This window comes from Lagenorhynchus albirostris, chromosome 15, assembly GCF_949774975.1.
Source record: "Lagenorhynchus albirostris chromosome 15, mLagAlb1.1, whole genome shotgun sequence".
Taxonomy (NCBI): Eukaryota; Metazoa; Chordata; class Mammalia; order Artiodactyla; family Delphinidae; genus Lagenorhynchus; species Lagenorhynchus albirostris.
This window is the reverse complement of record NC_083109.1, coordinates 82,150,919-82,176,470: the sequence shown is the minus strand read 5'-3', so window position 1 is coordinate 82,176,470 and position 25,552 is coordinate 82,150,919. Positions and strand designations below refer to the sequence as shown.

General features: G+C 47.3%; 1 protein-coding gene across 1 annotated transcript in view; it reads left to right on the top strand.

Moving 5' to 3' along the window:
- Nucleotides 1-20,024, top strand: part of TRRAP (transformation/transcription domain associated protein) — a 109,498-nt gene extending 89,474 nt beyond the window's left edge. The window contains exons 66-73 of the mRNA XM_060125038.1: nt 333-532; nt 1,343-1,604; nt 4,158-4,383; nt 5,225-5,442; nt 6,765-6,949; nt 16,769-16,972; nt 17,058-17,252; nt 19,007-20,024. Coding sequence (XP_059981021.1) covers nt 333-532; nt 1,343-1,604; nt 4,158-4,383; nt 5,225-5,442; nt 6,765-6,949; nt 16,769-16,972; nt 17,058-17,252; nt 19,007-19,291 — 1,775 coding nt within the window. The 3' untranslated portion in view covers nt 19,292-20,024. The remainder of the gene's footprint in view (nt 1-332; nt 533-1,342; nt 1,605-4,157; nt 4,384-5,224; nt 5,443-6,764; nt 6,950-16,768; nt 16,973-17,057; nt 17,253-19,006) is intronic.
- The last annotated feature ends 5,528 nt before the right edge of the window (nt 20,025-25,552 follow it).

The following is a 25,552-nucleotide window of genomic DNA, read 5'->3' as shown; positions in this document are numbered from 1 at the left end:
AAAAAAATGTTCAAACTTCCTCTGAAGTTAGAGAGTCCAGTGAAGCCTGCACACCCTCACCCAGACCCACCAGTTACGTGCTGCCATACCTTCTTTCTCTCTCAACACATACGCCTCCTGGAACCACTGGAAGCCCAGTTGTAGGGGCTGCGCTCTCCGCAGCGCCCTCTCCTTAGAGCCAGGGCGCCTCCCGCACAGCCCCTGGGAAGCGCCCCGGGATGTGTCCCACGCCGGCAGGAACCAGCGTTCCTTTGGCCGGTGGGTCCTTAGAGCACCGACTCTCCCATCGGTCAGTTTGGCGCTGACATTGGCGTTGTGTGTGTTGCTCTCAGATTCTGGACAGCAGCAGCCAAGTTCAGTGGGTAACCAGTCCCATTCTGCATCAGATCCAGGGCCCATAAGAGCCACGGCCCCCATGTGGCGCTGCAGCCGAATCATGCACATGCAGCGGGAGCTGCACCCGACCCTGCTGTCTTCCCTGGAAGGCATCGTCGATCAGATGGTCTGGTTCCGGGAAAACTGGCACGAGGAGGTATGTGATGTGGTCTCGGGGGTGCTGGCATCCTGCGGAGGGGATGGATCGTTTGGAATGCTTTCATGGCCATGTTCTCTTGAGACTACCTGCCTGGTTGTGTGTATGTTTGTTGTTGGATTGAACGGTGGAACAGCAAATACTTCAGGTCTGCACGCTAGCGCTGCCTTAATATTGGAAGCAGAAGACTTCAAAAGAAGATGAGATTGAGAAAGCCATTTCTGGCCTTAAAATGCTTATTTTGTTCGCGTGTATGAGCTTAATCACTGAAATGCCACCACTGACCAGGGAGCAGCGGTGGTGTGGGCAGGGCTCACTCACTGGCCGCTCGTCTCCAGGAGCTGGGAGCTGGTTCTCAGGCCACAACCTTAGTGGCGGTGATAGAATAATCAGGCTTTGTTGCCCAGATATTTGTCTGGTTGGCCACAAGCCCCCTCATTAGTACTGTGTTATTTTGTGTGTGTGCAGAGTACACTGAAGTGATCTGAAAATAGGTTTTTTTCCTTGGTTGCTCAACAGAAAGGTATGTGTATGATGCAAAAAGTGGGGTCTTGGGTCTTTTTTTTTTTTTTTCTTTAAATGTTCAGGACAGTTGCTTCTCATTGTTAAGAACACAGCTCATGGCATGAGTGTCCGGGCGGCCCCCTGGTTCCGCACAGTCTGGTGCTGACGCCTGCTGTGCGCCAGGTGCCGAGAAGAGCTTTGTCAGTGGTGGGGCCGGGTGGGCGGGGCAGGTCCTTTTTGGTTGGTGGGTGGGTTGCTTGAATGGAGAGCTCTGTGTGCAAGCTGCCTCGGGTCTCTTTCCCCCAGGTTCTCAGGCAGCTCCAGCAGGGCCTGGCGAAGTGCTACTCTGTCGCATTTGAGAAAAGCGGAGCAGTGTCAGATGCCAAGATTACGCCCCATACTCTCAACTTCGTCAAGAAGCTGGTGAGCACGTTCGGGGTGGGTCTGGAGAACGTGTCCAACGTCTCGACCATGTTCTCCAGCGCGGCCTCCGAGTCCTTGGCCCGGCGCGCACAGGCCACCGCACAGGACCCTGTCTTCCAGAAGCTGAAGGGCCAGTTCACAACCGGTGAGTCCTGATCCAAGGGAGCTCCCACTCAACGTTTTTCCTCCATCTTAGCATCTAAGTTAACCACATCTGTTCGTTTTCATGAGCACAGTACCGGGCGAGCTGGTTAGACTGTGTTTAAAATACAGACTGGATCACAAGGAAACTGACATTCCCTGCCTGGGACTGCACGTCCTTCCCTCCTGTGAAAGGTCAAGGTTTCAGGGCCAGAGCACCGGGCTCCCTGTCAGGTTAGACACAGGGTTTTAGGACAGACCTGCTTCTGCTCCCCCGTCTCTCCTTCTGCTTGGTTTTCATGGGAAAACGCAACAGGGTAAGGTGAGGCAGTAAGACCCAACGGTGCAGGGCCCGAGGTGACAGGTAAGGTTCAGACCTGTAGTGGATTCTGGTGGCAAGATGATAAGGAGGTTGTGTTTCTAATCCTGTCCCCAGTTCAGGTTCATGCATTTCCCTAGACCCACAGGAGCCCCACCTCTTTCTGCATGATCTGAGGTGAACGGTCCAGTCGCCCTCAGCCCAAACCCTCATCTATCGTAGGGACCCTCGTCCCCCCAGTGTACACACAGGCACAGCTGCATCCCCTGGAGCTCGTGCTTGTGTGGTCTGTCATCCTCTGAAAAAGAAAGAGTCTGAGATGAAAGTTTCATGGAAACCATCATATATTACTTGAAAGAAGTGATATTTAATGTATCTTTATTTTAAAATATCCAGATCATTAAATCAAATGTGGTCTGAAATAAGAGAATTAGAAGTGGAACAAATCATCCGGATTCTGATGTGAAAAAAATGACAAACACTGAAACTTGAAAGAAGGACAGCTATGAGGCTCTGACCAGCCACAACGTGTAGCGAGTTTCAGATACTTAAATCAAGAGCTGTCCTACGCCTCTTGTCATGTGCCCCCAGGGAGGACCGTCTCTGGGTTTTAGCACTGTGTTCTGGTCTAGAAAGTGGAGGAGAGTTGTTCCTCCATCTCCAGCAACATTGAATGCATTGGGTACTAGCTCCAAGTCTTTAAGGAGGTAGAAGGGAGTTCAAAACAGTACATTAAATTTATCTCAGAGAAGACTTATTTACAAGCAAAAACTTATACCCAAGTGTTGATAGCCGCTTTATTTGTAATAGCTCTAAACTGAAGTCCACCCACATGCCCCTCTAAGGAGAATGGATACACAACGTGTGGTATTTCCATACTCATGTAAAGCAAATAAAGAGGAGTTAACAGCAGCTTAGGTGGACCTCGAAGAAATTACGCTGGATGCAGAAAGCCAGCCTCAAAAGGATTCCTGCTGCACGCTGCTTAAGTATGAGACACTTGTGAGATAGCGTAATAATCAAGATGGAGGCCAGAGTAGTGGGAGCCAGGCGTCGGGGATGTGGGCGGGGAGGTGGCTGTGGCTCTGAGAGGCTTCGGGCGTCCTTGGTGATGGACGGTGAGCATCTTGGTCACGGTGCTGGTTTGGTGCTCCCTACATGGCATCTCACGGAGACACACATGCACGCACGCACACACAGGACACATATCTGAATCAGCCCTGGGGGTTATGCCAATGCCTTGGTTTCGGAAAGGGGTGTGTGGCCCTCCCTGTACATTTCTTTTCACTCCTGTGAATCTATATTCATTTCAAAATAAAAGTTAACGAAAAGTAACAAACAAAAATCCATTACATGAATGTCAGGCCTGAGCTTGGTAACACCTTCCTGATCCAGAGCTGAGAAGGAGCAGCCCCTGTGTGCAGCTGCCTGCGTCCTGGCTGGGTGGCCTCTGCCGTAGCTCTGCCGGGGAGCCTGGGTGGAAACCTGCCTCCTCGTGTTGGTGCATGGGGACCTCTCCAGCCACCCGCTTGTGTGAAGTCATGCTAGAGTTAAAGGGAAACCAGAGAAATGCTGTGAAAAAAACCCCACACAATAAAAGTGCATTGACTTTCAGGGGCTTCCCTGGTGGCACAGTGGTTAAGAATCTACCTGCCAATGCAGGGGACACGGGTTTGAGCCCTGGTCCAAGAAGATCCCACATGCTGCAGAGCAACTAAGCCCGTGCGCCACAACTACTGAGCCTGTGTGCCACAAGTACTGAAGCCCGTGCGTCTGGAGCCTATGCTCCACCACAAGAGAAGCCACCACTATGAGAAACCCGTGCACTGCGACGAAGAGTAGCCCCCGCTTGCCGCAACTAGAGGAAGCCTGTATGCAGCAACGAAGACCCAACGCAGCCAAAAATAAATAAATTATGTAATTTTTTTTAAAAGTACATTGACTTTCATAAAACTGATGACCCTGTACACAATTGAGGTCACGCGTGGGCGTGATGATTAGAACTGCTGGAGTAGCTGGGTGCTGTGCTGAGGGCCTTAATGCGTGCTACCTTGTTTAACTTAATCCTTGAGGGTCCATGCTATTTATATCCGTCCTGTGACTTACAGTGCTTTGCTGCAGACTAGACGTGAGATGTGTCTGTTTCCTACCTGGGAGGTGCTTGAGCTGTGGTTTTTGTAGTGAATTAGAAATAGCCCAAATGACTAAAAATGTTTCTAATCATATTTTATTTTACAGATTTTGACTTCAGTGTTCCAGGTTCCATGAAGCTTCATAATCTTATTTCTAAACTGAAAAAGTGGATCAAAATTCTGGAGGCTAAAACCAAGCAACTTCCAAAATTCTTCCTCATAGAAGAAAAGTGCCGGTTTTTGAGCAATTTCTCAGCACAGACAGCTGAGGTAGAAATTCCTGGGGAATTTCTGATGCCAAAGCCGACACATTACTACATCAAGATCGCTCGGTGAGTGAGCCCGACCTGGCCCGGGATCACCAAAACCTTCCCCACAGACCCCCCAGGCAGACCTGGCCAGCGGGTCACACTGTAATTCCCTCCCCTCTGCACTCCTTCCCCCAAAACGGGAGAGGACACAGTGTTGCTCTAGGATATGAGTACCTTTAAAGGGTCTGGTCTAACCACTGGGTTCAGTGTCTTGTTTGAGTCAAGCTTTTGTTTGCTCTCAAAAGAACCCTTTCTGAATCCCCATGGAACTTGACAAAGTATAGTTTCGCAGTCTTCTGTAAACTCAAAGCACAGGATTCAAAAGAATCAGACAATGGTCAAATTTACCAGAGCGAAGCAAGTTGCATCTCATTTAAAATGTAAAGTGAGCTGTGAAGGGGCGACCCTTAATGGTCAGGTGTTTCCTCCAAACCTGACCCGTCCTGGCCGCCCCCTCCCCCTCCTGCCGTCAGCGTGCTCAGGCCCACGGCCCACGCTCGCTCCTCGGGCACCTGGTCCTCTGCCCCAGCGCCAGCCAGTGGGGCCCGTGCCGTCGTGGCTGCGGGACTCCTCTGGGCCGGTTAGCGCCCATCTCTGGCTGCTGAGGCTGGACCCTCGGCGTGCCTGTTTGAAACTTCCAGCTTCGCCTTCTCTTCCTCCTCTCGTTTTCCCTCCGATACTGTGGCACGACTACCTTGTCGTAGTGAGGTGGGGTGTAAATGACAAACCGCCTCTGTCGTACAGTCTGTTTCCAGGGCGGTTCTGACAGCCGCTTCTGTAGAGCTCCATTTTCTTCTCAAAGGAAAGGCTTGGAAGTTGCGGCTTGGGGCGTTGGTGTCTGATTGTCCACTCCTCCCGGCAGGTTTATGCCCCGGGTGGAGATCGTGCAGAAGCACAACACGGCAGCCAGGAGGCTGTACATCCGCGGGCACAACGGAAAGATCTACCCCTACCTGGTCATGAACGACGCCTGCCTGACGGAGTCGCGGCGGGAGGAGCGCGTGCTGCAGCTGCTCCGCCTGCTCAACCCCTGCTTGGAAAAGAGAAAGGAAACCACCAAGAGGCACTTATTCTTCACAGGTACCAGCACGGCCCAGGGGCTGCACAGCGACACCCGGCACCGGCAGCCTGTGCCGTCTGTGTCAGCAGCTGCGAGTCTCTGAGCCCCGCCAGGTGGGGGCAGGCGGTAGGCTGAGGGCTGGTGCCTGCAGGGGCCCTGCTCCTGGAGGGAGGGGACACCTCCACCCCTGGGGCCTGAGGCTCCTCCCCGCAGGACGGGCGCCCAATGAGGACTTGTCTGGAGAAGGAGGCCCTGGGCCCGTGCACACGGCCCTCCTCACTTCCCCAGGAATCTTCCCAGGCTCTGGCGATGCCCGGCCGAGGTGAGGGCTTGTTGGGCGTGTGCTCACGGCACGTGGCAGTTTTTAAGTGCAGTCTCAGATCTGCTCCGGGACACAGCCTGCAGTGTGTGGGCACCGCCTGAGGTGCTGCCTGGGAGTCAAGGAGCCCCGGGCAGGCCACAGAAATCTCAGGCAGGCAGCAACCAGCAACGTTGAGTGAGGTCTTCCCAGAACCGAGTTGTCGTGGGTGAATTGTGAGTCTGTAGTAAGGGGTGTAGATGAGCTGCCTGTAATCCCACCCAGAGGAGGGAGCTATCATTACACTTCAGCATTAATCCCCAGTTTAGGAGCCCATTGCAACGCATATTATCTGGTCCTGTACGGAACTTTCTTCTGCTAGCTAAGTTGTGATCCAGCCTATTCTGACCTAAAATCTCTTGCTCTTAAGTTCAACATCCCCAAATAAGAAGTACATTTAAAAAAAAAAAAAACAGGTCTGTAGAAAGCTGTGTGCATTTTCACACGAATGTAACGTGATCTACTGTGTTGGTCCCAGCTGTGCTAGTTGGTGTTCTTTGCTGCTTCCAAAGAAACAAGCTCCTGGTTAGCTCCAGGTGGTGGTCCGTGTACGTCCCCTGGAGTCCTGTAGGAATTTCTTCATGGGTTGAAGCCATGGCAATGGGCCAGTAGCCAAGCTTTAACTGGCGTTAGACTGAATCAACTCTCGATTAGAAGTCAGAGGCGTCGTGTGCCCACCGCCACCCCCCCCTCCGCAGGCTGGCAGACTTGGCTCAGAGCTGTGCTGCTCAGCTCCAGAGCACTTGGCGGCACAGCCTCCTTGTTCTTCTCGTGAGGTTGCCTAGTGAGGCCTTCCTGGTCACCTGTGCCTTAAACGCAGGTCACGGGCGGCTTGGGCTCCGGCCCTGCTAGACGGAGCCTCAGGCCGTGGGCTGAGGCCACCGCGCCGTGTGACCGCGCTCTCCCGGCTTCGCCCGCGCCTCTGCCCCAGCGCTGGCCTGTGAGCCCCGCTCTCATCTGCCCGTTTCTCTCCTCTCTCCTCAGTCCCGCGCGTGGTGGCCGTGTCCCCGCAGATGCGCCTGGTGGAGGACAACCCATCCTCACTCTCCCTGGTGGAAATCTACAAGCAGCGCTGTGCCAAGAAGGGCATCGAGCACGACAACCCCATCTCCCGCTACTATGACCGCCTGGCCACCGTGCAGGCGCGCGGGACGCAGGCCAGCCACCAGGTGCGGGGGCACCGGGGCCGGGGCCGGGCAGGGGGTCCAGTTGGACTGGTGAAGTGGCCGTGGCCTTGGTGAAGGGGCATTTGCCGCAGACCATTTGTTGTAACAGGACAGAGAGGTACGTTTCAACCTTGCAGAGCCTCATAGTCCTTTACCTGCACTTGCAGAGAGGCCCAGATATCAGCATTTTAAGAGTAACTTCATGGCAGGTTCATTTGGCCAACAAACCAGGTCTAGGTGATGGGAGGCTGTCTCCCCACGTAGTGTTCACGTTTGTCTGGTTTGCTGCAGGGCCTTAAGGTGCCACACAGTCTCTGTACCACATGTACATTCTAAAATACAGAAAGTGGGGAACCCTGAACCACGTCGGGCTGGCTGTTTCTGTCGCCTAGGGTGGCAGCACAGTGCCCCCCGCCGAGTCCTGGACGGCTCTCGGCTGCACCTGTCAGGTGGACGAAGGTCCCTCTCCACCTGCAGGTTCCTGCCCTTGATGGATAGCAGGGCAGGGGTGGCCCCTGGATGAGAAAGTTTTATCCAGAATTGTCTGTGTCACCAAAAGGCATCTCTTTGGGCCATTCTCTGGATGCCTCTGGCGTCCTTCCTGTGTTTCCCGAGAGGGCCTCACGGTTTCTAGGAGAGACACCCTAGAGCTGGAAGCTGTGACTTGCCTCTGTTCTCCCGGGGACTGGTCTACATTAATCTGGGTCCCAGAGGACTTGGTTTAGGAGGATGGAGCCCACAGGTGCTCGTTTCACCCACTGCGGCAGTGCTCAGGGCACAGGGTCTTGTGTAAGCCTCCACCTTCTTGCCGGTAAAGCAGGTGGGATTCCTCTGTTCTGGTTGGCCTCTGTGGAGCATGGGCAGTTTTGGGGTGTTTGTGGGAGATGAATGGATTGGATTCTTCAGGCTGCATGTACCTTTCACAGTGTGGAAGCCATCAACTCCTGTCTGCAAATACATGGCTACCTCAGAATGCCCTATCGCTTTGTAAAGATGGAGCTGATGATTGGTCCAGCGTAGAAACAGTGCTAGGGTCCTGCTGGGCCAGCTGGAGATGCTGACAATACAAATAATCCCAGCTTGGTTCCCTCTTCTTAGTCTTTGTCCCCTAGTTTGTTTTGTTATTAACTCTGCTGCTTCATCCTTTGCAGTTTTTTATAACACCTTTGGGTATTATAATTGGGATATTATTCACATGCCATAAAATTTCCCCTTTAAGATGTACGATTTAGGGGCTTCCCTGGTGGCACAGTGGTTGAGAGTCTGCCTGCTGATGCAGGGGACACGGGTTTGTGCCCTGGTCCAGGAAGATCCCACATGCCGTGGAGCGGCTGGGCCCGTGAGCCATGGCCGCTGGGCCTGCGTGTCCGGAGCCTGTGCTCCGCAACGGGAGAGGCCACAACAGTGAGAGCCCGGCGTACCGCAAAAAAAAAAAAAAAAAAAAAAAGTGTGCAATTTAATGTTTTCAGTATTCACAGAGTTAGTCATCACCACTATCTATCTTTAAAACATTTCATCACCCGGAAGAAACTTCATACCTGTTCCTAGTCACTCCCTATTCTTCTCTGTCCCCACCCCTGGTGACCACAGATCTTTCTGTCTCTGTGAATTTGCTTATTCTGGGTGCATCATGGGATCGGAATACAACATGTGGTCTTCAATGTCTGGCTTCTTTCATTGAGCGTGTTCTCAAGGTTATCTGTGTTGTAGCATGTGTCAGTAGTTTGTTTTCTTTATTGCTGATTATTCCCTTGTATAAATATAACACATTTAATTTATCTGTTCATGAGTTGATAGACTTTAGCTTGTTTATACTGTTATGATTAATGCTGCTGTGAACATTTGTGTACCTGTTTTTGTGCGGGCCTGTGTTTTCATTTCTCTTGGAGATATACCTAGGAGTAGAATTGCTGGGTTATATGGTAACTCTTATGTTTAACATTCTGATGAACTGCCAAACTGTTTTCCAAAGTGACCGCAATATATGAGGGTTCTAATTTCTCCACATTCTTAACAGTGCTTAGTCTGTCTTTTTGTCTTTTTGATTATAGCCATCCTAGTGGGTGTGAAGTGCTAGCTCATTTTGGTTTGATAACCAGTGATGCTGAGTATTTTTTCATTTGCTAATTGGCTGTTTGCATATTTTCTTTGGAGAAAAGTCTGTTCAGGTCCTTTGCTTGTTTTTAAATTGGGTGATTTGTCTTTTTATTGTTGATTCTAAGAATTCTTCATATGTTCTGGGTGTAAGTGACTTGGTACAGGTGACATCACCTTCTTGGCTGTGTATCGGCCATGTTGTCCTGCTTCTTTTCATGCCTCATAACTTTCTATTGAAAACTGATGTTTTGGGTAATATAATGTGGCAACTCTAGAAATCACATCCTTCCCCCCAAGGTTCGTTGTTGTTGCTGTTTGTTTTAGTGACTTTCCTGGGCTGATTCTCTCCAGGATGCCATTGAGGAATATCCAAAACCAAACTCATCAACTCTCCCTAGAGGACGTGACCACTCCTCACACAAGTGCAGCCACTGAGGTGTCTCCTCAGTTAGCCCAGTGGCCAGCCAGTGATTTACAGAGATATTCTTTTTTTTTTTAATTTTTGAATTTTATTTATTTTTTTATACAGCAGGTTCTTACGAGTTATCCATTATATATATATATTAGTGTATATATGTCAGTCCCAATCTCCCAATTCATCACACCCCCACCCCCACCATTTTCCACCCTCGGTGTCCATACATTTGTTCTCTGCATCTGTGTCTCTGTTTCTGCCCTGCAAACCGGTTCATCTGTACCATTTTTCTAGGTTCCACATAAATGCGTTAATATACGATATTTGTTTTTCTCTTTCTGACTTTCTTCACTCTGGATGACAGTCTCTAGATTCATCCACATCTCTACAAATGACCCAATTTCATTCCTTTTTATGGCTGAGTAATATTCCATTGTATGTATGTACCACATCTTCTTTATCCATTCATCTGTCGATGGGCATTTAGGTTGCTTCCATGGCCTGGCTATTGTAAATAGTGCTGCAGTGAACATTGGGGTGCATGTGTCTTTTTGAATTATGGTTTTCTCTGGGTATATGCCCAGTAGTGGGATTGCTGGGTCATATGGTAATTCTATGTTTAGTTTTTTAAGGAACATCCATACTGTTCTCCGTAGTAGCTGTATCAATTTACATTCCCACCAACAGTGCAAGAGGGTTCCCTTTTCTCCACACCCTCTCCAACATTTGTTGTTTGTAGATTTTCTGATGATGCCCATTCTAACTGGTGTGAAGTGATAACTTATTGTAGTTTTGATTTGCATTTCTCTAATAATTAGTGATGTTGAGCAGCTTTTCATGTGCTTCTTGGCCATCTGTATGTCTTCTTTGGAGAAATGTCTATTTAGGTCTTCTGCCCATTTTTGGATTGGGTTATTTGTTTTTTCTAATATTGAGCTGCATGAGCTGTTTATATATTTTGGAGATTAATCCTTTGTCCATTGATTTGTTTGCAACTATTCTCATTCTGAGGGTTGTCTTTTCGTCTTGTTTGTGGTTTCCTTTGCTGTGCAAAAGCTTTTAAGTTTCATTAGGTCCCACTTGTTTATTTTTGGTTTTATTTCCATTACTCTAGGAGGTGGATCAAAAAAGATCTTGCTGTGATTTATGTCAAAGAGTGTTCGTCCTATGTTTTTCTCTAAGAGTTTTATAGTGTCCGGTATTACATTTAGGTCTGTAATCCATTCTGAGTTTATTTTTGTGTGTGACGTTAGGGAGTGTTCTAATTTCATTCTTTTACATGTAGCTGTCCAATTTTCCCAGCACCACTTATTGAAGAGGATGTCTTTTCTCCATTGTATATCGTTGCCTCCTTTCTCATAGATTAGTTGACCGTAGGTGCGTGGGCTTTCTATCTTGTTCCATTGATCTATATTTCTGTTTTTGTGCCAGTTCCATATTGTCTTGATTACTGTAGCTTTGTAGTATAGTCTGAAGTCAGGGAGTCTTAATTCCTCCAGCTCGGCTTTTTTCCTTCAAGACTGCTTTGGCTATTCAGGGTCTTTTGTGTCTCCATACAAATTTTAAGATTTTTTGTCCTAGTTCTGTAAAACCTGCCATTGGTAATTTGATAGGGAGTGCTTTGAACCTGTAGATTGCTTTGGGTAGTATAGTCATTTTTGTAATATTGATTCTTCCAATCCAAGAACATGGTATATCTCTCCATCTGTTGGAATCATCTTTAATTTCTTTCATCAGTGTCTTACAGTTTTCTGCATATAGGTCTTTTGTCTCCCTAGGTAGGTTTATTCCTGGGTATTTTATTCTTTTTGTTGCAATGGTAAATGGGAGTGTTTCCTTAATTTCTCTTTCAGATTTTTCATCATTAGTATACAGGAATGCAAGAGATTTCTGTGCATTAATTTTGTATCCTGCAACTTTACCAAATTCATTGATTAGCTCTGGTAGTTTTCTGGTGGCATCTTTAGGATTCTCTATGTATAGTATCATGTCACCTGCAAACACTGACAGTTTTACTTCTTTTCCAATTTGTATTCCTTTTTCTTCTCTGATTGCTGTGGCTAGGACCTCCAAAACTATGTTGAATAATAGTGGTGAGAGTGGACATCTTTGTCTTGTTCCTGATCTTAGAGGAAATGCTTTCCGTTTTTCACCATTGAGAATGATGTTTGCTGTGGGTTTGTCATATATGGCCTTTATTATGTTGAGGTAGGTTCCCTCTATGCCCAATTTCTAGAGAGTTTTTATCATAAATAGGTACTGAATTTTGTCAGAAGCTTTTTCTGCATCTATTGAGATGATCATATGGTTTGTATCACATTGATTGATTTGCGTAAATTGAAGAATCCTTGCATCCCTGGGATAAATCCCACTTGATCATGGTGTGTGATCCTTTTAATGTGTTGTTGGATTCTGTTTGCTAGTATTTTATTGAGGCTTTTTGCATCTATATTCATCAGTGATACTGGTCTGCAATTTTCTTTTTTTGTAGTATCTTTGTCTGGTTTTGGTATCAGGGGGATGGTGGCCTCGTAGACTGAGTTTGGGAGTGTTCCTTCCTCTGCAATTTTTTGGAAGAGTTTGAGAAGGATGGGTGTTAGCTCTTCTCTAAATGTTTGATAGAATTCACCTGTGAAGCCATCTGGTCCTGGACTTTTGTTTGTTGGAAGATTTTTAATCACAGTTTCAATTTCATTACTTGTGATTGGTCTGTTCCTATTTTCTGTTTCTTGCTGGTTCAGTCTTGGAAGGTTGTACCTTTCTAAGAATTTGTCCATTTCTTCCAGGTTGTCCATTTTATTGGCATAGAGTTGCTTGTAGTAGTCTCTTAGGATGCTTTGTATTTCTGTGGTGTCTGTTGTAACTTCTCCTTTTCATTTCTAATTTTATTGATTTGAGTCCTCTCCCTCTTTTTCTTGATGAGTCTGGCTAATGGTTTATCAATTTTGTTTATCTTCTCAAAGAACCAGCTTTTAGTTTTATTGATCTTTGCTAATATTTTCTTTGTTTCTATTTCATTTATTTCTGCTCTGATCTTTATGATTTCTTGCCTTCTGCTAACTTTGGGTTTTGTTTGTTCTTTCTCTAGTTCTTCAGGTGTAAGGTTAGATTGTTTATTTGGGATTTTTCTTGTTAATTGAGGTAGACTTGTATAGCTATAAACTTCGCTCTTAGAGCTGCTTTTGCTGCATCCCATAGGTGTTGGATCATCGTGTTTTCATTGTCATTTGTCTGTAGGTATTTTTTGATTTCTTCAGTGATCTCTTGGTTATTTAGTAACGTATTGTTTAGCCTCCATGTGTTTGTGTTTTTTACGTTTTTTTCCTTGTGATTCATTTCTAATCTCATAGTGTTGTGGTCAGAAAAGATGCTTGATATGATTTCAGTTTTCTTAAATTTACTGAGTCTTGATTTGTGACCCAAGATGTGATCTATCCTGGAGAATGTTCCATGTGCACTTGAGAAGAAAGTGTTATCTGTTTTTGGATGGAATGTCCTATAAATATCAATTAAATCTGTCTGGTTTATTGTGTCATTTGAAGCTTGTGTTTCCTTATTTATTTTCTGTTTGGATGATCTGTCCCTTGGTGTAAGTGAGGTGTTAAAGTCCCCCACTATTATTGTGTTACTGTCGATTTCCGCTTTTATAGCTCTTAGCAGTTGCCTTATGTATTGAGGTGTTCCTATGTTGGGTGCATATATATTTATAATTGTTATATCTTCTTCTTGGATTGATCCCTTGATCATTATGTAGTGTCCTTCCTTGTCTCTTGTAACATTCTTTATTTTAAAGTCTATTTTATCTGATATGAGTATTGCTACTCCAGCTTTCTTTTGATTTCCATTTGCATGGAATATCTTTTTCCATCCCCTCACTTTCAGTCTGAATGTGTCCCTGGGTCTGAAGTGGGTCTCTTGTAGACAGCATATATGGGTCTTGTTTTTGTATCCTTTCAGCAAGCCTGTGTCTTTTGGTTGGAGCACTTAATCCATTCACGTTTAAGGTAATTATCGATATGTATGTTCCTGTTACCATTTTCTTAATTGTTTTGGGTTACTTTTGTAGGTCCTTTTCTTCTCTTGTGTTTCCCACTTAGAGAAGTTCCTTTAGCATCTGTTGTAGAGCTGGTTTGGTGGTGCTGAATTCTCTTAGCTTTTGCTTGTCTGTAAAGCTTTTGATGTCTCCATCGAATCTGAATGAGATCCTTGCTGGGTAGAGTAATCTTGGTTGTAGGTTCTTCCCTTTCATCACTTTAAATATGTCATACCACTCCCTTCTGGCTTGTAGAGTTTCTGCTGCGAAATCAGCTGTTAACCTTATGGGAGTTCCCCTGTATGTTATTTGTCGTTTTTCCCTTGCTGCTTTCAATAATTTTTCATTGTCTTTAATTTTTGCCAATTTGATTACTATGTGTCTCGGTGTGTTTCTCCTTGGGTTTATCCTGTATGGGACTCTCTGCCCTTCCTGGACTTGGGTGGCTATTTCCTTTCCCATCTTAGGGAAGTTTTCGACTATAATCTCTTCAAATATTTTCTTGGGTCCTTTATCTCTCTCTTCTCCTTCTGGGACCCCTGTAACGCGAATATTGTTGGGTTTAATGTTGTCCCAGAGGTCTCTTAGGCTGTCTTCATTTCTTTTCATTCTTTTTTCTTTATTCTGTTCCACAGCAGTGAATTCCACCATTCTGTCTTCCAGGTCACTTATCTGTTCTTCTGCCTCAGTTATTCTATTATTGATTCCTTATAGTGTAGTTTTCATTTTAGTTATTGTATTCATCTCTGTTTGTTTGTTCTAAATTCTTCTAGGTCTTTGTTATACATTTCTTGCATCTTCTGGATCTTTGCCTCCATTCTTTTTCTGAGGTCCTGGATCATCTTCACTATCGTTATTCTGAATTCTTTTTCTGGAAGACTGCCTATCTCCACTTCATTTAGTTGTTTTTCTGGGGTTTTATCTTGTTCCTTCATCTGGTACATAGCCCTCTGCCTTTTCATCTTGTTTATCTTTCTGTGAATGTGGTTTTTGTTCCACAGGCTGCAGGACTGTAGTTCTTCTTGCTTCTGCTGTCTGACCTCTGGTGGATGAGGCTATCTAAGAGGCTTGTGCAAGTTTCCTGATGGGAGGGACTGGTGGTGGGTAGAGCTGGCTGTTGCTCTGGTGGTCTGAGCTCAATAAAACTTTAATCCCCTTGTCTGCTGATGGGTGGGGCTGTGTTCCCTCCCTGTTGGTTGGTTGGCCTGAGGCGACCCAGTACTGGAGCCTACCTGGACTCTTTCGTGGGGCTAATGGCGGACTCTGGGAGGGCTCACGCCAAGGAGTACTTCCCAAAACTTCTGCTGCCAGTGTCCTTGTCCTCAAGGTGAGGCACAGTCACCCCCCACCTCTGCAGGAGACCCTCCAACACTAGCAGGTAGGTCTGGTTCAGTCTCCTATGGGGTCACTGCTCCTTCCCCTGGGTCCCAGTGCACACATTGCTTTGTGTGTACCCTCGAAGAGTGGAGTCTCTGTTTGCCCCAGACGTGTCGAAGTCCTGCAATCAAATCCTGCTAGCCTTCAAAGTCTGATTCTCTAGGAATTCTTCCTCCCGTTGTCAGACCCCCAGGTTGGGAAGCCTGCCGTGGGGCTCAGAACCTTCACTCCAGTGGGTGGACTTCTGTGGTATAAGTGTTCTCCAGTCTGTGAGTCACCCACCCAGCAGTTATGAGATTTGATTTTACTGTGATTGCGCCCCTCCTACCGTCTCATTGTGGCTTCTCCTTTGTCTTTGGACGTGGGGTATCTTTTCTGGTGAGTTCCAGTGTCTTCCTGTCGGTGATCGTTCAGCAGTTAGTTGTGATTCTGGTGCTCTCACAAGAGGGAGTGAGAGCACGTCCTTCTACTCTGCCATCTTGAACCAATCACATACAGAGATTTTCTTAAATGCCTTGAATCAATAAGTTTTCGGCCTTTTTTGAGGGCCCCTGTGTGTGTGTGGGGGGGGGGGGTAGCTCACAACCCTGCTGTAGCCTTCACCGCCTGCTTGTGCAGAATCTCGCCGTCAACCAGAAGTGAGAGCGTGGGCCTTCTGAGGTTTCTCATGAGCATGAGGCTGGCCTTCAGGGTTCCCAGGAATGTGGTGGAGCTTTTCAAAGCCCCCACGTCATCTCACTCCCCAGCTTGTCCCTGGTCTGGCCGCCCTCTTGTGTGCTCTGAGTTCAAACAGACAAGACCAGTAAATGGGGGTTTTTTTTCCAGAGGCTGCCGACAGGTCACCAGTGACCGTCCTCTGGGGATCAGGCCTTTCTGGGGTCACCACACCGATTCTGCCCACTCCAGTGGCTGTTAGCCTGCTTGTTTTTACAGCTGCCGAGGATACAAGGCTGTTGGTTTTCAGGGCCACTGTGGAGCTGGGGAGGAAGGGATGGGAATAGGACAATTAAACTGCCACGAAGCTCACTGTTCTCACCAAGATTCAGCCTTCTTTTTCTTGAATAAAAGTTGCTCAGATTGTCGGAAGCCTTTAATTTCCAGAGTTGTGGAAAAGTTTGTTTTGATGGGTTTTGGCAGTGTTCTCATTGCATTTACGGAGCAGTAGATTTTGGAAGTCCTCACTCTGCTATCTCAGAAGGACTTCTTTCCATTTTGCTGATGAAGTGAACAGGAACAACGCGTGATTGGAAGTCTGCGTGGTTCTTGGTTGCTCACGACCTGCATACTAGTGGTTTTCCAGAGCACATGGGTGTGGCTTAGCCCAGAAGAGACCTGTATACCTTTACCAGTTGGTCTAACGGGAGCCAGCTTAACTCAACAAACTTTTTTGAGACCATCTCTAAGTATGTGATGTTTTAAACAGTATTGTGAGTCTTCCAGTGTAGAATTCAGTTTAAAGTGTTGTGTAACATCTAATCTCATTTTAAGACTAGCTCCTTCAGTTTATAAAACTTTTGTCTTTAATATTCTTGGTTACGAAGTATCCAACTATTCTTTTGATCTTCTGTTCATCGGCCTGGTATATTCTGTGGTTGGTGAGTTACAGTATTCAGCTAATTACCTAAATTCTTGGTGAAACATCATTACACATCATGCAGCTGAGACTTTTATTCACGGAGCTCCATTGTTGCTTCGGGCATAAGACATGGAACCTCGGAGGGAAATTGACCAATTTTGTGCATCGTCATGATTGGTCAAATGACACTGCATATGCATTTGTCAGCAGAGTTCACTCAAGTGGTGCTAAGCAAGAAAGAAATTACAGTATGAGAGTTTTCTTTTTGAAGGAAAAAAATAAGTGAATTTGATGGAAGAGTCATGGAGTGATGTGTCATTTCAGGTCCTTCGAGACATCCTCAAGGAAGTTCAGAGCAACATGGTGCCACGCAGCATGCTTAAGGAGTGGGCTCTGCACACCTTCCCCAACGCCACCGACTACTGGACCTTCCGGAAGATGTTCACCATCCAGCTTGCACTCATCGGCTTTGCGGAGTTCGTCTTGCATCTCAATAGACTCAACCCCGAGATGCTGCAGATCGCTCAGGTAACCTGATGTGAGCGGCCAGTCCTCCTGTAGAATCTGCGTCCTACTGTTTTAAGTTTCTGAAGCGTCTCCTTCTGAACTTTAGGACACCGGCAAACTGAACGTGGCCTACTTTCGATTTGATATAAACGATGCAACTGGAGACTTAGATGCCAACCGTCCTGTCCCTTTTCGCCTCACACCCAACATATCTGAGTTTCTGACCACCATCGGTGTCTCTGGCCCGTTGACCGCATCCATGATCGCCGTCGCCCGGTGCTTTGCCCAGCCCAACTTCAAGGTAGGTAAGGGGTCGTCTTGTGAGGAGCACAGACTGGGTAACTCTGCACGTGGTGGGCTCACAGGAGCCCCTGATCTGCAGACAAGGCAGGACGAGGGAAGAGCATTCACAGCACATTCACTGGGGAAAAGGGGTTTAAAATGTTCTCTGTCCATGAGTGTTTAGGATGCTGAACCCAGTTTACAAAGAGCAATCTAGAAGCCTCTGTTGGATAATTTCCCCAGCTACTACCTCTGTGTGTCAGTTTTGTTTACTCCATTTTATAGCTACCTTCAGTTTCTCATTTTGCAAACCTTTCTGCTTAAGGGGGCAGGTGTGTCCGTGTTGGATGGCTCCTGTCTTACTGGGGCTACGGTGACGGGCCCTAAACAGACATGACACGTGAGGCAAATAGTGAACCCCCATGAGATGCCACGTGGCAGATGCCCTTGGCCATGCCAGGGCTGTGACACTCTGTGCCCGGCACTGTGCTCGGGGAGGACAGACAGGGATTCAAATCCAGTTCATTCTCACCCTGATCCTGTCTCTCCACAGTTGGGGACGGAACACAATTTATTTTTTCTTTTAATTTCTGAGACCAGCTGTATTACTATTGGTTTGTTTATTGTTTTCCCAGATAAGCAGTTTGTGTCTAGAGAAGGCTGCAGACACCAGTTGCTTTTGCAAAACACTTACATAGAACAGGTTTTACATTATGGAATAATCTCTTAACTGTGAACCAGAACTTTGCTCTTTTTAATCTTCGGTTGCACATGCCCATCAGTGTGGGGTGCTGCTGTGGGATATAGTGATGAGCTGTTATGAACGTGAGTGAGAACAAAGAGCCCACGGTTCCTTCTCGAGAAAGGAGTCTGCTCTGATGCAGGGAACAGCAGTGCACTTCTATCCACTTTGGCTTAAGGCTTGAAATATGAACTTCTCGTTTGTTTCCAGAACAATTGTTTCTATGCAGTCAGGGTAATTCTTAGAGTGGCATTTAATTGAAAACTTTAGAAAGAGTGAAGAGGGCCCTCCATATATTAAAGACCTGTTACGACTTGGAAAAACACTGGGAGTTACTCTGCACAGTCTGAGCTGGTGTAGACGGGAGGGAACTGGGCCTTCTCCAAACTCTGGGCCCAAATGTAGTGACTGCCTTTACGTTCGGCTAATACAGAGACCATGCTGTGTGGGAATCTCCTTTAATAACACCTTCTGTTGGGGCCAAGTAACCCAGAATAAAACCCTCAGCATGTCAGTCGAAGTTACTTTAAAGCAGCCCTGGTGCCTCACGAAGCTCCCGCGTCCTTTGATGGTGACGATGGGCTGAGGTCCCATGTTGTGGTTCGGGAGGACCTGTGCACGGTGTGCCCGTCGTGGGAACGCCATCTTGTCGGTGATGTCAGTGCCCCCGCTGGCCTCTGGGTCCCCGGCCCTTCTCCAGTCCCCTCCCCCGGGTGCTTCTCACCTTCCTGCTGCAGCCACCACCTCCCCACCCTGTGGACCCAGTTCCCACAGTTCCCTGACCCCAGGGGGAGCGGCAGCCGCTGGCCCCTCCCTCCCTCCCCTCCCTCCCTCTTTCTTCAGCTTAGAATCCACGGGGTGACATCACGCGTGTCTGGCTGTGGCGGCCCCACCAGCGTGCCTGTGGCACCTGGCCCCGGGTGCTGAGGCTGATGGCCCGTCGGCCGCCATGGCTGAGCCCCTCACTTGGGGAGCCGCCCTCGGGGCTGTTGTTGGTTAAGCACGGACCGTTCTGTTCTCTCCCCACCCAGGTGGACGGCATCCTGAAAACCGTGCTTCGGGACGAGATCATCGCTTGGCACAAAAAGACGCAGGAGGACACGTCATCTCCTCTGTCAGCTGCCGGGCAGCCCGAGAACATGGACAGCCAGCAGCTGGTTTCCCTCGTCCAGAAGGCCGTCACGGCCATCATGACCCGCCTGCACAACCTTGCCCAGTTCGAGGGCGGGGAGAGCAAAGTGAACACCCTGGTGGCCGCCGCCAACAGCCTGGACAACCTGTGCCGCATGGACCCCGCCTGGCACCCCTGGCTGTGAGCGCGGCTGCGGCTGGCCGGGAGGGCGGTTGCTCGCCTGACAGTTGGAGGGGGACGAGCATCAGGAAGGTGAGGCCGTTCAAGGGGGGAGCTGAGACTTACCCCCAGCTTTTCAAGTAAAGACGCCAGGGTTCCCTCGTGCAGAATTTATGAATTCTTTTTTACTAGGTTCCTCCCTCCGTGTGAATGTACAGATTGAACTGTAGAAAACGCTTCTGTGTCGTCATTTTTAACTTTCAGAAGTTACACCTCCCAGGAGCTTCGTGCTTTTGTACAGAACTTCGTAACAAGTGTACAGAAAACCCACTTAGTTGGAGAACAGGAAATTACGAACGAACTGTGTTGGATTTTCTCTGAGCACAAACTTTTACGCTGTACGTAACCAGCCTCGGAAGCCTCACTGAGCAGCCGACTGGATGGACGAGGCCCGGGGCCCCAAGGGCCGCCCACTTCCCCTGCGTTCAGAGTCGGATTCCTCTGGGGAGACAGAACTGCAGAGCTGGCGGTGAACCTTACTCTACAGGCTGGCTCTCTGGATGTCTTCTAGACATTTGCTGTCACTGTACTTGGAAAAAAGGAACCCTTTTTCCTTCTTAATTTAGAAAGAAGCAACGAAGTTTTGTTCGTTAACTCCAGTCTGTTATGTTCACATTTTTATAAATATGAGCCTTGAGAATGTTCTATATGAATTTGTACAGTGTGATTTTTTTTAGAATAAATATTTTATAAAAGGATGAGTTGTTTCCGTGAGGTGTTCCCTCTGCCCCTCAGGGCCCCAGGCCAGCGCGGCCTGTGCCCCAGTGTGGCTCCACGGTGATGGTCACGTGCGTCCAGGCAGGGTCTCGGCTGGGACTTGGGTCTGAACCACTCGGCGTGTGCTGTGATGCTGACCAGAAGTGCTGGTCCCGACTGATGGCGTCAGAGATGCCCAGGGATCTGGTCCCTTCAGCTGTGTTCACGTGTTTCAGGGCTGCTGCTGTGTAACCTGTGTGCGAAGGGGAGACGCCCAGAGGCCTCATCCTGGACCTGCGTCCCCGGCGGGGCTGTTCCCGGTGCCTGGAGCCCCACCCCTCGCCTCAGCTCCACCAGCTCGTTGGCCTTCAGCCCCTCCACCGGCACCTCAGGTACGGAGTGAACCAAGCAGCAGAGCCCTGCCCTGGAAAACACTGGAGGGACGGTTCCCCAGCACAGGCCGTGCTGTCAGCAGGACGAGAAACTGAGGCAGGACGGAGGAAGGGGTTGTGACTTTAAAATTACGATTCTGAATTTAGAAGGACTCGCCCCTTTGGGAAGTGTACCACATGTGCAGTGAGGAGGACAGCCTCTGAACAGCTCAGGCCCCAGACAGCAAGGCCCCCGTGGGGTCGGGGCGCTGGGGTAGGACGGGTGCTAGCACATTTGGGGTGGGTGGGACCGATGGCTACAACTTGAGGTCACCGTGCTGGCCTCCAGTCCTGGGAAACAGGTGGGCCCCCAGCCCCTCCACTGCACAGAGAGGTGCAGCTCAGGGTGAGCAGCTCCTCCACGGTCCAGAGTCCCAGAGCCAGTCGTGGAGGAACGGCCTAAACCTCATCCAGCTTGACTCTGGCCCCCGAGGCTACACCCTAGAGCATGGATGGAGGCTGAGGGGCCGGGTTTTGCCCAATTGACTGGACTCTCCCATTCTTTCTTTTTTTTTTCTTCATAAATTTATTTATTTTTTTGTCTGTGTCGGGTCTTCGTTGCCGCGCATGGGCTTTCTCTAGTTGCAGCGAGTGGGGGCTACTCTTTGTTGCGGTGCGCGGGCTTCTCACTGCGGTGGCTTCTCTTGTTGTGGAGCACGGGCTCTAGGTGCACGGGCTTCAGTAGTTGCGGCACGCAGGCTCAGTAGTTGTGGCTCGCGGGCTCTAGAGCGCAGGCTCAGTAGTTGTGGCTCGCAGGCTCTAGAGCGCAGGCTCTAGAGCGCAGGCTCAGTAGTTGTGGTGCACGGGCTTAGTTGCTCCGCAGCATGTGGGATCCTCCCAGACCAGGGCTCGAACCCGTGTCCCCCGCATTGGCAGGCGGATTCTTAAGCGCTGTGCCACCAGGGAAGTCCCTCTCCCATTCTTTCTTTGGAGCTAATTATGAGTTATTTTACAAATACTTGGCTGTTTTTGTGAGAAAGCATCTTGGATTGCAGAATGACAGGAGCCTGTATCTAAAATGACAGGTGTCATCGTGCCGTCAGGCTGGATGGGGAAGACGCCCATCTGTCTGACAGTCCTCACTGTGTAACAGGGTCTCACAAGCCGGGGTCAGGACTCATTTGAAACAAGCCACTGAGTTGCCCTTGTGCACTTGGAGAGTTGGTGTGGAGCCTGGTGGTTGTGTAGATGTGTGGATGGCAGTTGGGTGAAGGGAACATTTGTTTCTTAGCCTCGATAGTTGGGAGTCTGGAGTCGGTATCCTGGTGAGAAGGGCCTGGGTCCCATGCCAGGCTCGCCCACACTGTCCCAGGCACTGACCCTGGTTCCTAGGAAAACCAGCCTCTGAAGAGCCAGGGCAGGAGAGAGTTCCCCACTGGAGACCCAGCATCTCCTGAGTGCTGCCTGTGAGTCGGAGTTGGGAGTCCTGAGCCAGTGCTTCAGTGACCAGGAGCCTCTGCATTCTTCCCCAGATGTGGCACTGCTGGGACCTAGGTCCTCAGGAACCAAGGAAGGTCAGAGAAGGAGGTGGCGTGGGGAACCACACATGGGTGCCTCTGATTCTCCAATCACTGTTTCCAAGTTAGTACGATTATTAGACTTCTTTTTAACTGTAAAATATTACATAACAGAATTTACCATTTTAACCATTTTTATGTGTACGGTGCAGTGGCATTGAGTACATTCACATCATCGTGCAACCATCACCACCTTCCATCTCTCTCCAGAACTTTTTTTGATCATCCCAAACAAAAACTCTGTTCCCGCTAAACACTGTCTCCCCCTCCTCCCCGCAGCTGCAGGCAAACACCCCTCTACTTTCTGTCTCCATGAATTTGACTACTCTGGTAATCTTACATAAGAATCACAGGATATTTGTTCTTTGGTGACAGGCTTATTTCACTTGGCATAATGTTGTAGCATGTGACAGAATTTCCTTCCTCTTTAAGGCTGAATAATGTTGCATTGTGTATATATATCACGTTTTCTTTACCCATTCATCCATTGATGGGCACTTGCATTGCTTTCATCGTTCGGCTATTATGAATAATGCTGGAATGAACGTGGCTGTTTTGGGGGGAGTCGAAATACCTGTTCAGCTCCCAACTTTCAATTCTTTGGGGAATATATACAGAAGTGGAATTTCTGGATTACATAAGGTAGTTGTATTTTTAATTTTTTGAAGAACCTCCATATAGATTTCCAGAGTGACTACACCATTTTACATCCCCACCAGCAGTGCACAAGCGTTCCAATTTCTCCACATCCTTGCCAACACTTGTTTTCTGATTTAAAAAAAAAAAACAAAAAACCCTTTTTTTTTATAAGAACCATCCTAATGGGTGTAAAGCAGTATCTGTCTCATTGTGGGACTGGTTTGCATTTCCCTCATTATTAGTGGTGTTGAGCATATTTTCAGGAGCTTGTTGACCATTTGTATCTTATTTGGAGAAATTCATATCCGTTGTTCATTGTTTTTTTTAAGTTGTAGGAGTTCTTTATATATTCTGGATATTAAGCTCTTATCAGATACATGACTTAACAGATATTTTCTCCCACTCTTTGGGTTGCCCTTTCATTCTGTTGGTAGTGTCCTTTCTTGCCCAAGTTTTAAATGTTTCTTAAGTTCAATTTATCTAGTTTTTCTTTTGTTGCCTGTGCTTTCTCGTTTCATATCCAAGGAATCATTGCCAAATCCAATGTCATGAAGCTTTACAAAGTGTTTCTGCTAAGAGTTTTATAGTTTTAGTTCTTACATTTATGTCTTTGATCCATTTTGAGTTAATTTTTATACATGGTGTGAGGTAAGCTTCATTCTTTCGCATGTGAATATCTGGTTTTCCAAGCAACATTTGCTGAAAGACTGTCCTTTCCCATTGAATAATCTCGGCACCCTTGTCAAAAGTCATTTGGCCACATACGAGGGTTTATTTCTGGGTTATCTATTCTATTCCATTGGTCTGTATGTCTGCCTGTTTGGCAGCATCATACCATGTTTATTACTGTAGCTTTGCAGTAAATTTTGAAATCAGGAAGTGTGAGACCACCCACCAAATTGTTCTTTTTAAGATTGTCTTGGCCAGTTGGGGACCGCTGTCATTCCATGTGAGTTTTAGGGTGGATTTTTCTCTTTCTGCAAAAGCGTTGTTGGGATTTTTATATAGGTTTGTGTTTGAATCTGTAGATCATTTTGGGTGGTAATGATGTCTTAACAGTAGTAAGTCTTCTTACTCATGATCCCAGAGTGTCCTTCCATTTATTTGTGTCTCCTTTCTTTCACTTTATAGGTTTTTTAAAAAAAAAATTATTATTTATTTATTTTATTTTTGCTGTGTTGGGTCTTCGTTTCTGTGCGAGGGCTTTCTCTAGTTGTGGCAAGCAGGGTCCACTCTTCATCATGGTGCGCGGGCCTCTCACTATCACGGCCTCTCCTATTGCAGAGCACAGGCTGCAGACGCACAGGCTCAGTAGTTGTGGCTCACGGGCCTAGTTGCTTCGCAGCATGTGGGATTCTCCCACACCAGGGCTCGAACCCGTGTCCCCTGCATTAGCAGGCAGATTCTCAACCACTGCGCCACCACGGAAGCCCCTATAGTTTTATAGTTTCAGTGTACAAGTCTTTTATTTCCTTGGTTAAGTTTATTCCTATTTTATTCTTTTTGATGCTACTATAAATGGAATTGTTTTCTTAATTTCTTTTTCAGATTGTTCATTGTTAGCATTACAGAAACACAGTTGGTTTTTGTTTGTTGATTTTCTATCTTGCAACTTTGCTAAATTCATTTTTTAGTATTAGCAGTTTTTTGGTTTGTTTTTAATCAGGAAGAAAACCATTTATTTTAAAATAGTGTTGGCAAAAATTTTCTTTGGAAAAAAACCTATTTAGTTGTTGGACGAACATGGTAAAAAGTATGAAAAGATAAGCTTCAGTCTAGTTTCTTTTTTTTTTTTTTTTTTTTTTTTTGGCAGTACGCGGGCCTCTCACTGTTGTGGCCTCGCCCGTTGCGGAGCACAGGCTCCGGACGCGCAGGCTCAGCGGCCATGGCTCACGGGCCTAGCCACTCCGTGGCATGTGGGATCTTCCCGGACCGGGGCACGAACCCCTGCATCAGCAGACAGACTCTCAACCACTGCGCCACCAGGGAAGACCCGGTCTAGTTTCTTGAAGCAATGATAAGAACCAGTAAGAGCTCTCTGAAATGCTTCACTTAAAAAGAGGATCATGGCGGGGGGATAGAATAAAAGATGTAAGTTGGGTCTTGAGGAAAAGGTGGGACTTGAGAAACATGGAAAAAGACAGGAGCGAACCAGGAGACAGTCTGCACAGGTGGTGGATACTTCAGGAGGGACCAGGGAGTATTTCGATGGGCACCTGGGCCACCTCTGGCTAATGAACCAGCTAACTGGGATGGAGGGGAGAGAAGGTCAGAACCACGGGTAACGAACACTGGATTATGAGCCACTGTGAGCTGGTGCTGAAGTTTTCACCCATCATTAGAAAAATCAGTGCACCAAAGTGAGGTCTTCATAAAAGACAACCAAAACAATAGTCTTTCATTGTGAAAAGTTTTGATGTTAAATGTCCTTTTTAAATGAAATGTTGGTGATACAGATGATTTTTATCTGGTAAGTATATTTTACTGGTCTACAAAACAGAAAAGTTTGGGAAATACTAGTCTAAACGTCTCATGGCTATATGAGATTCCTTATCACTAAAATAGTGTAAGATATTTTTCACCTGTAGCTTATATTTAATTCCAAAATCTAATGAAGAGTCCCCCCCCCAAAAAAGTGTGGGCCTATATCATGTATATGTATAGATAAAAAAGCTTAAATAAAACACCACCAAATAAAATTCCGGACTATTTTTACCCCTATGCCTCATAATTGTAATATGATAAAACAGTTGTGTGCAACACAACCTAGTTATGTTATTTTTTTTTATATTTTTGCATAACATGTATTCTTTTTAGTGAATTATCTAGTTACTATATTCATCTTGAACCTACCTGTCTACCTTCAAGTATTATATTTCACCTATAATGTAAGAATCTTACAACTGCAGACTTCCATTTCTACCCCCCATCCTTGGTGCTGTT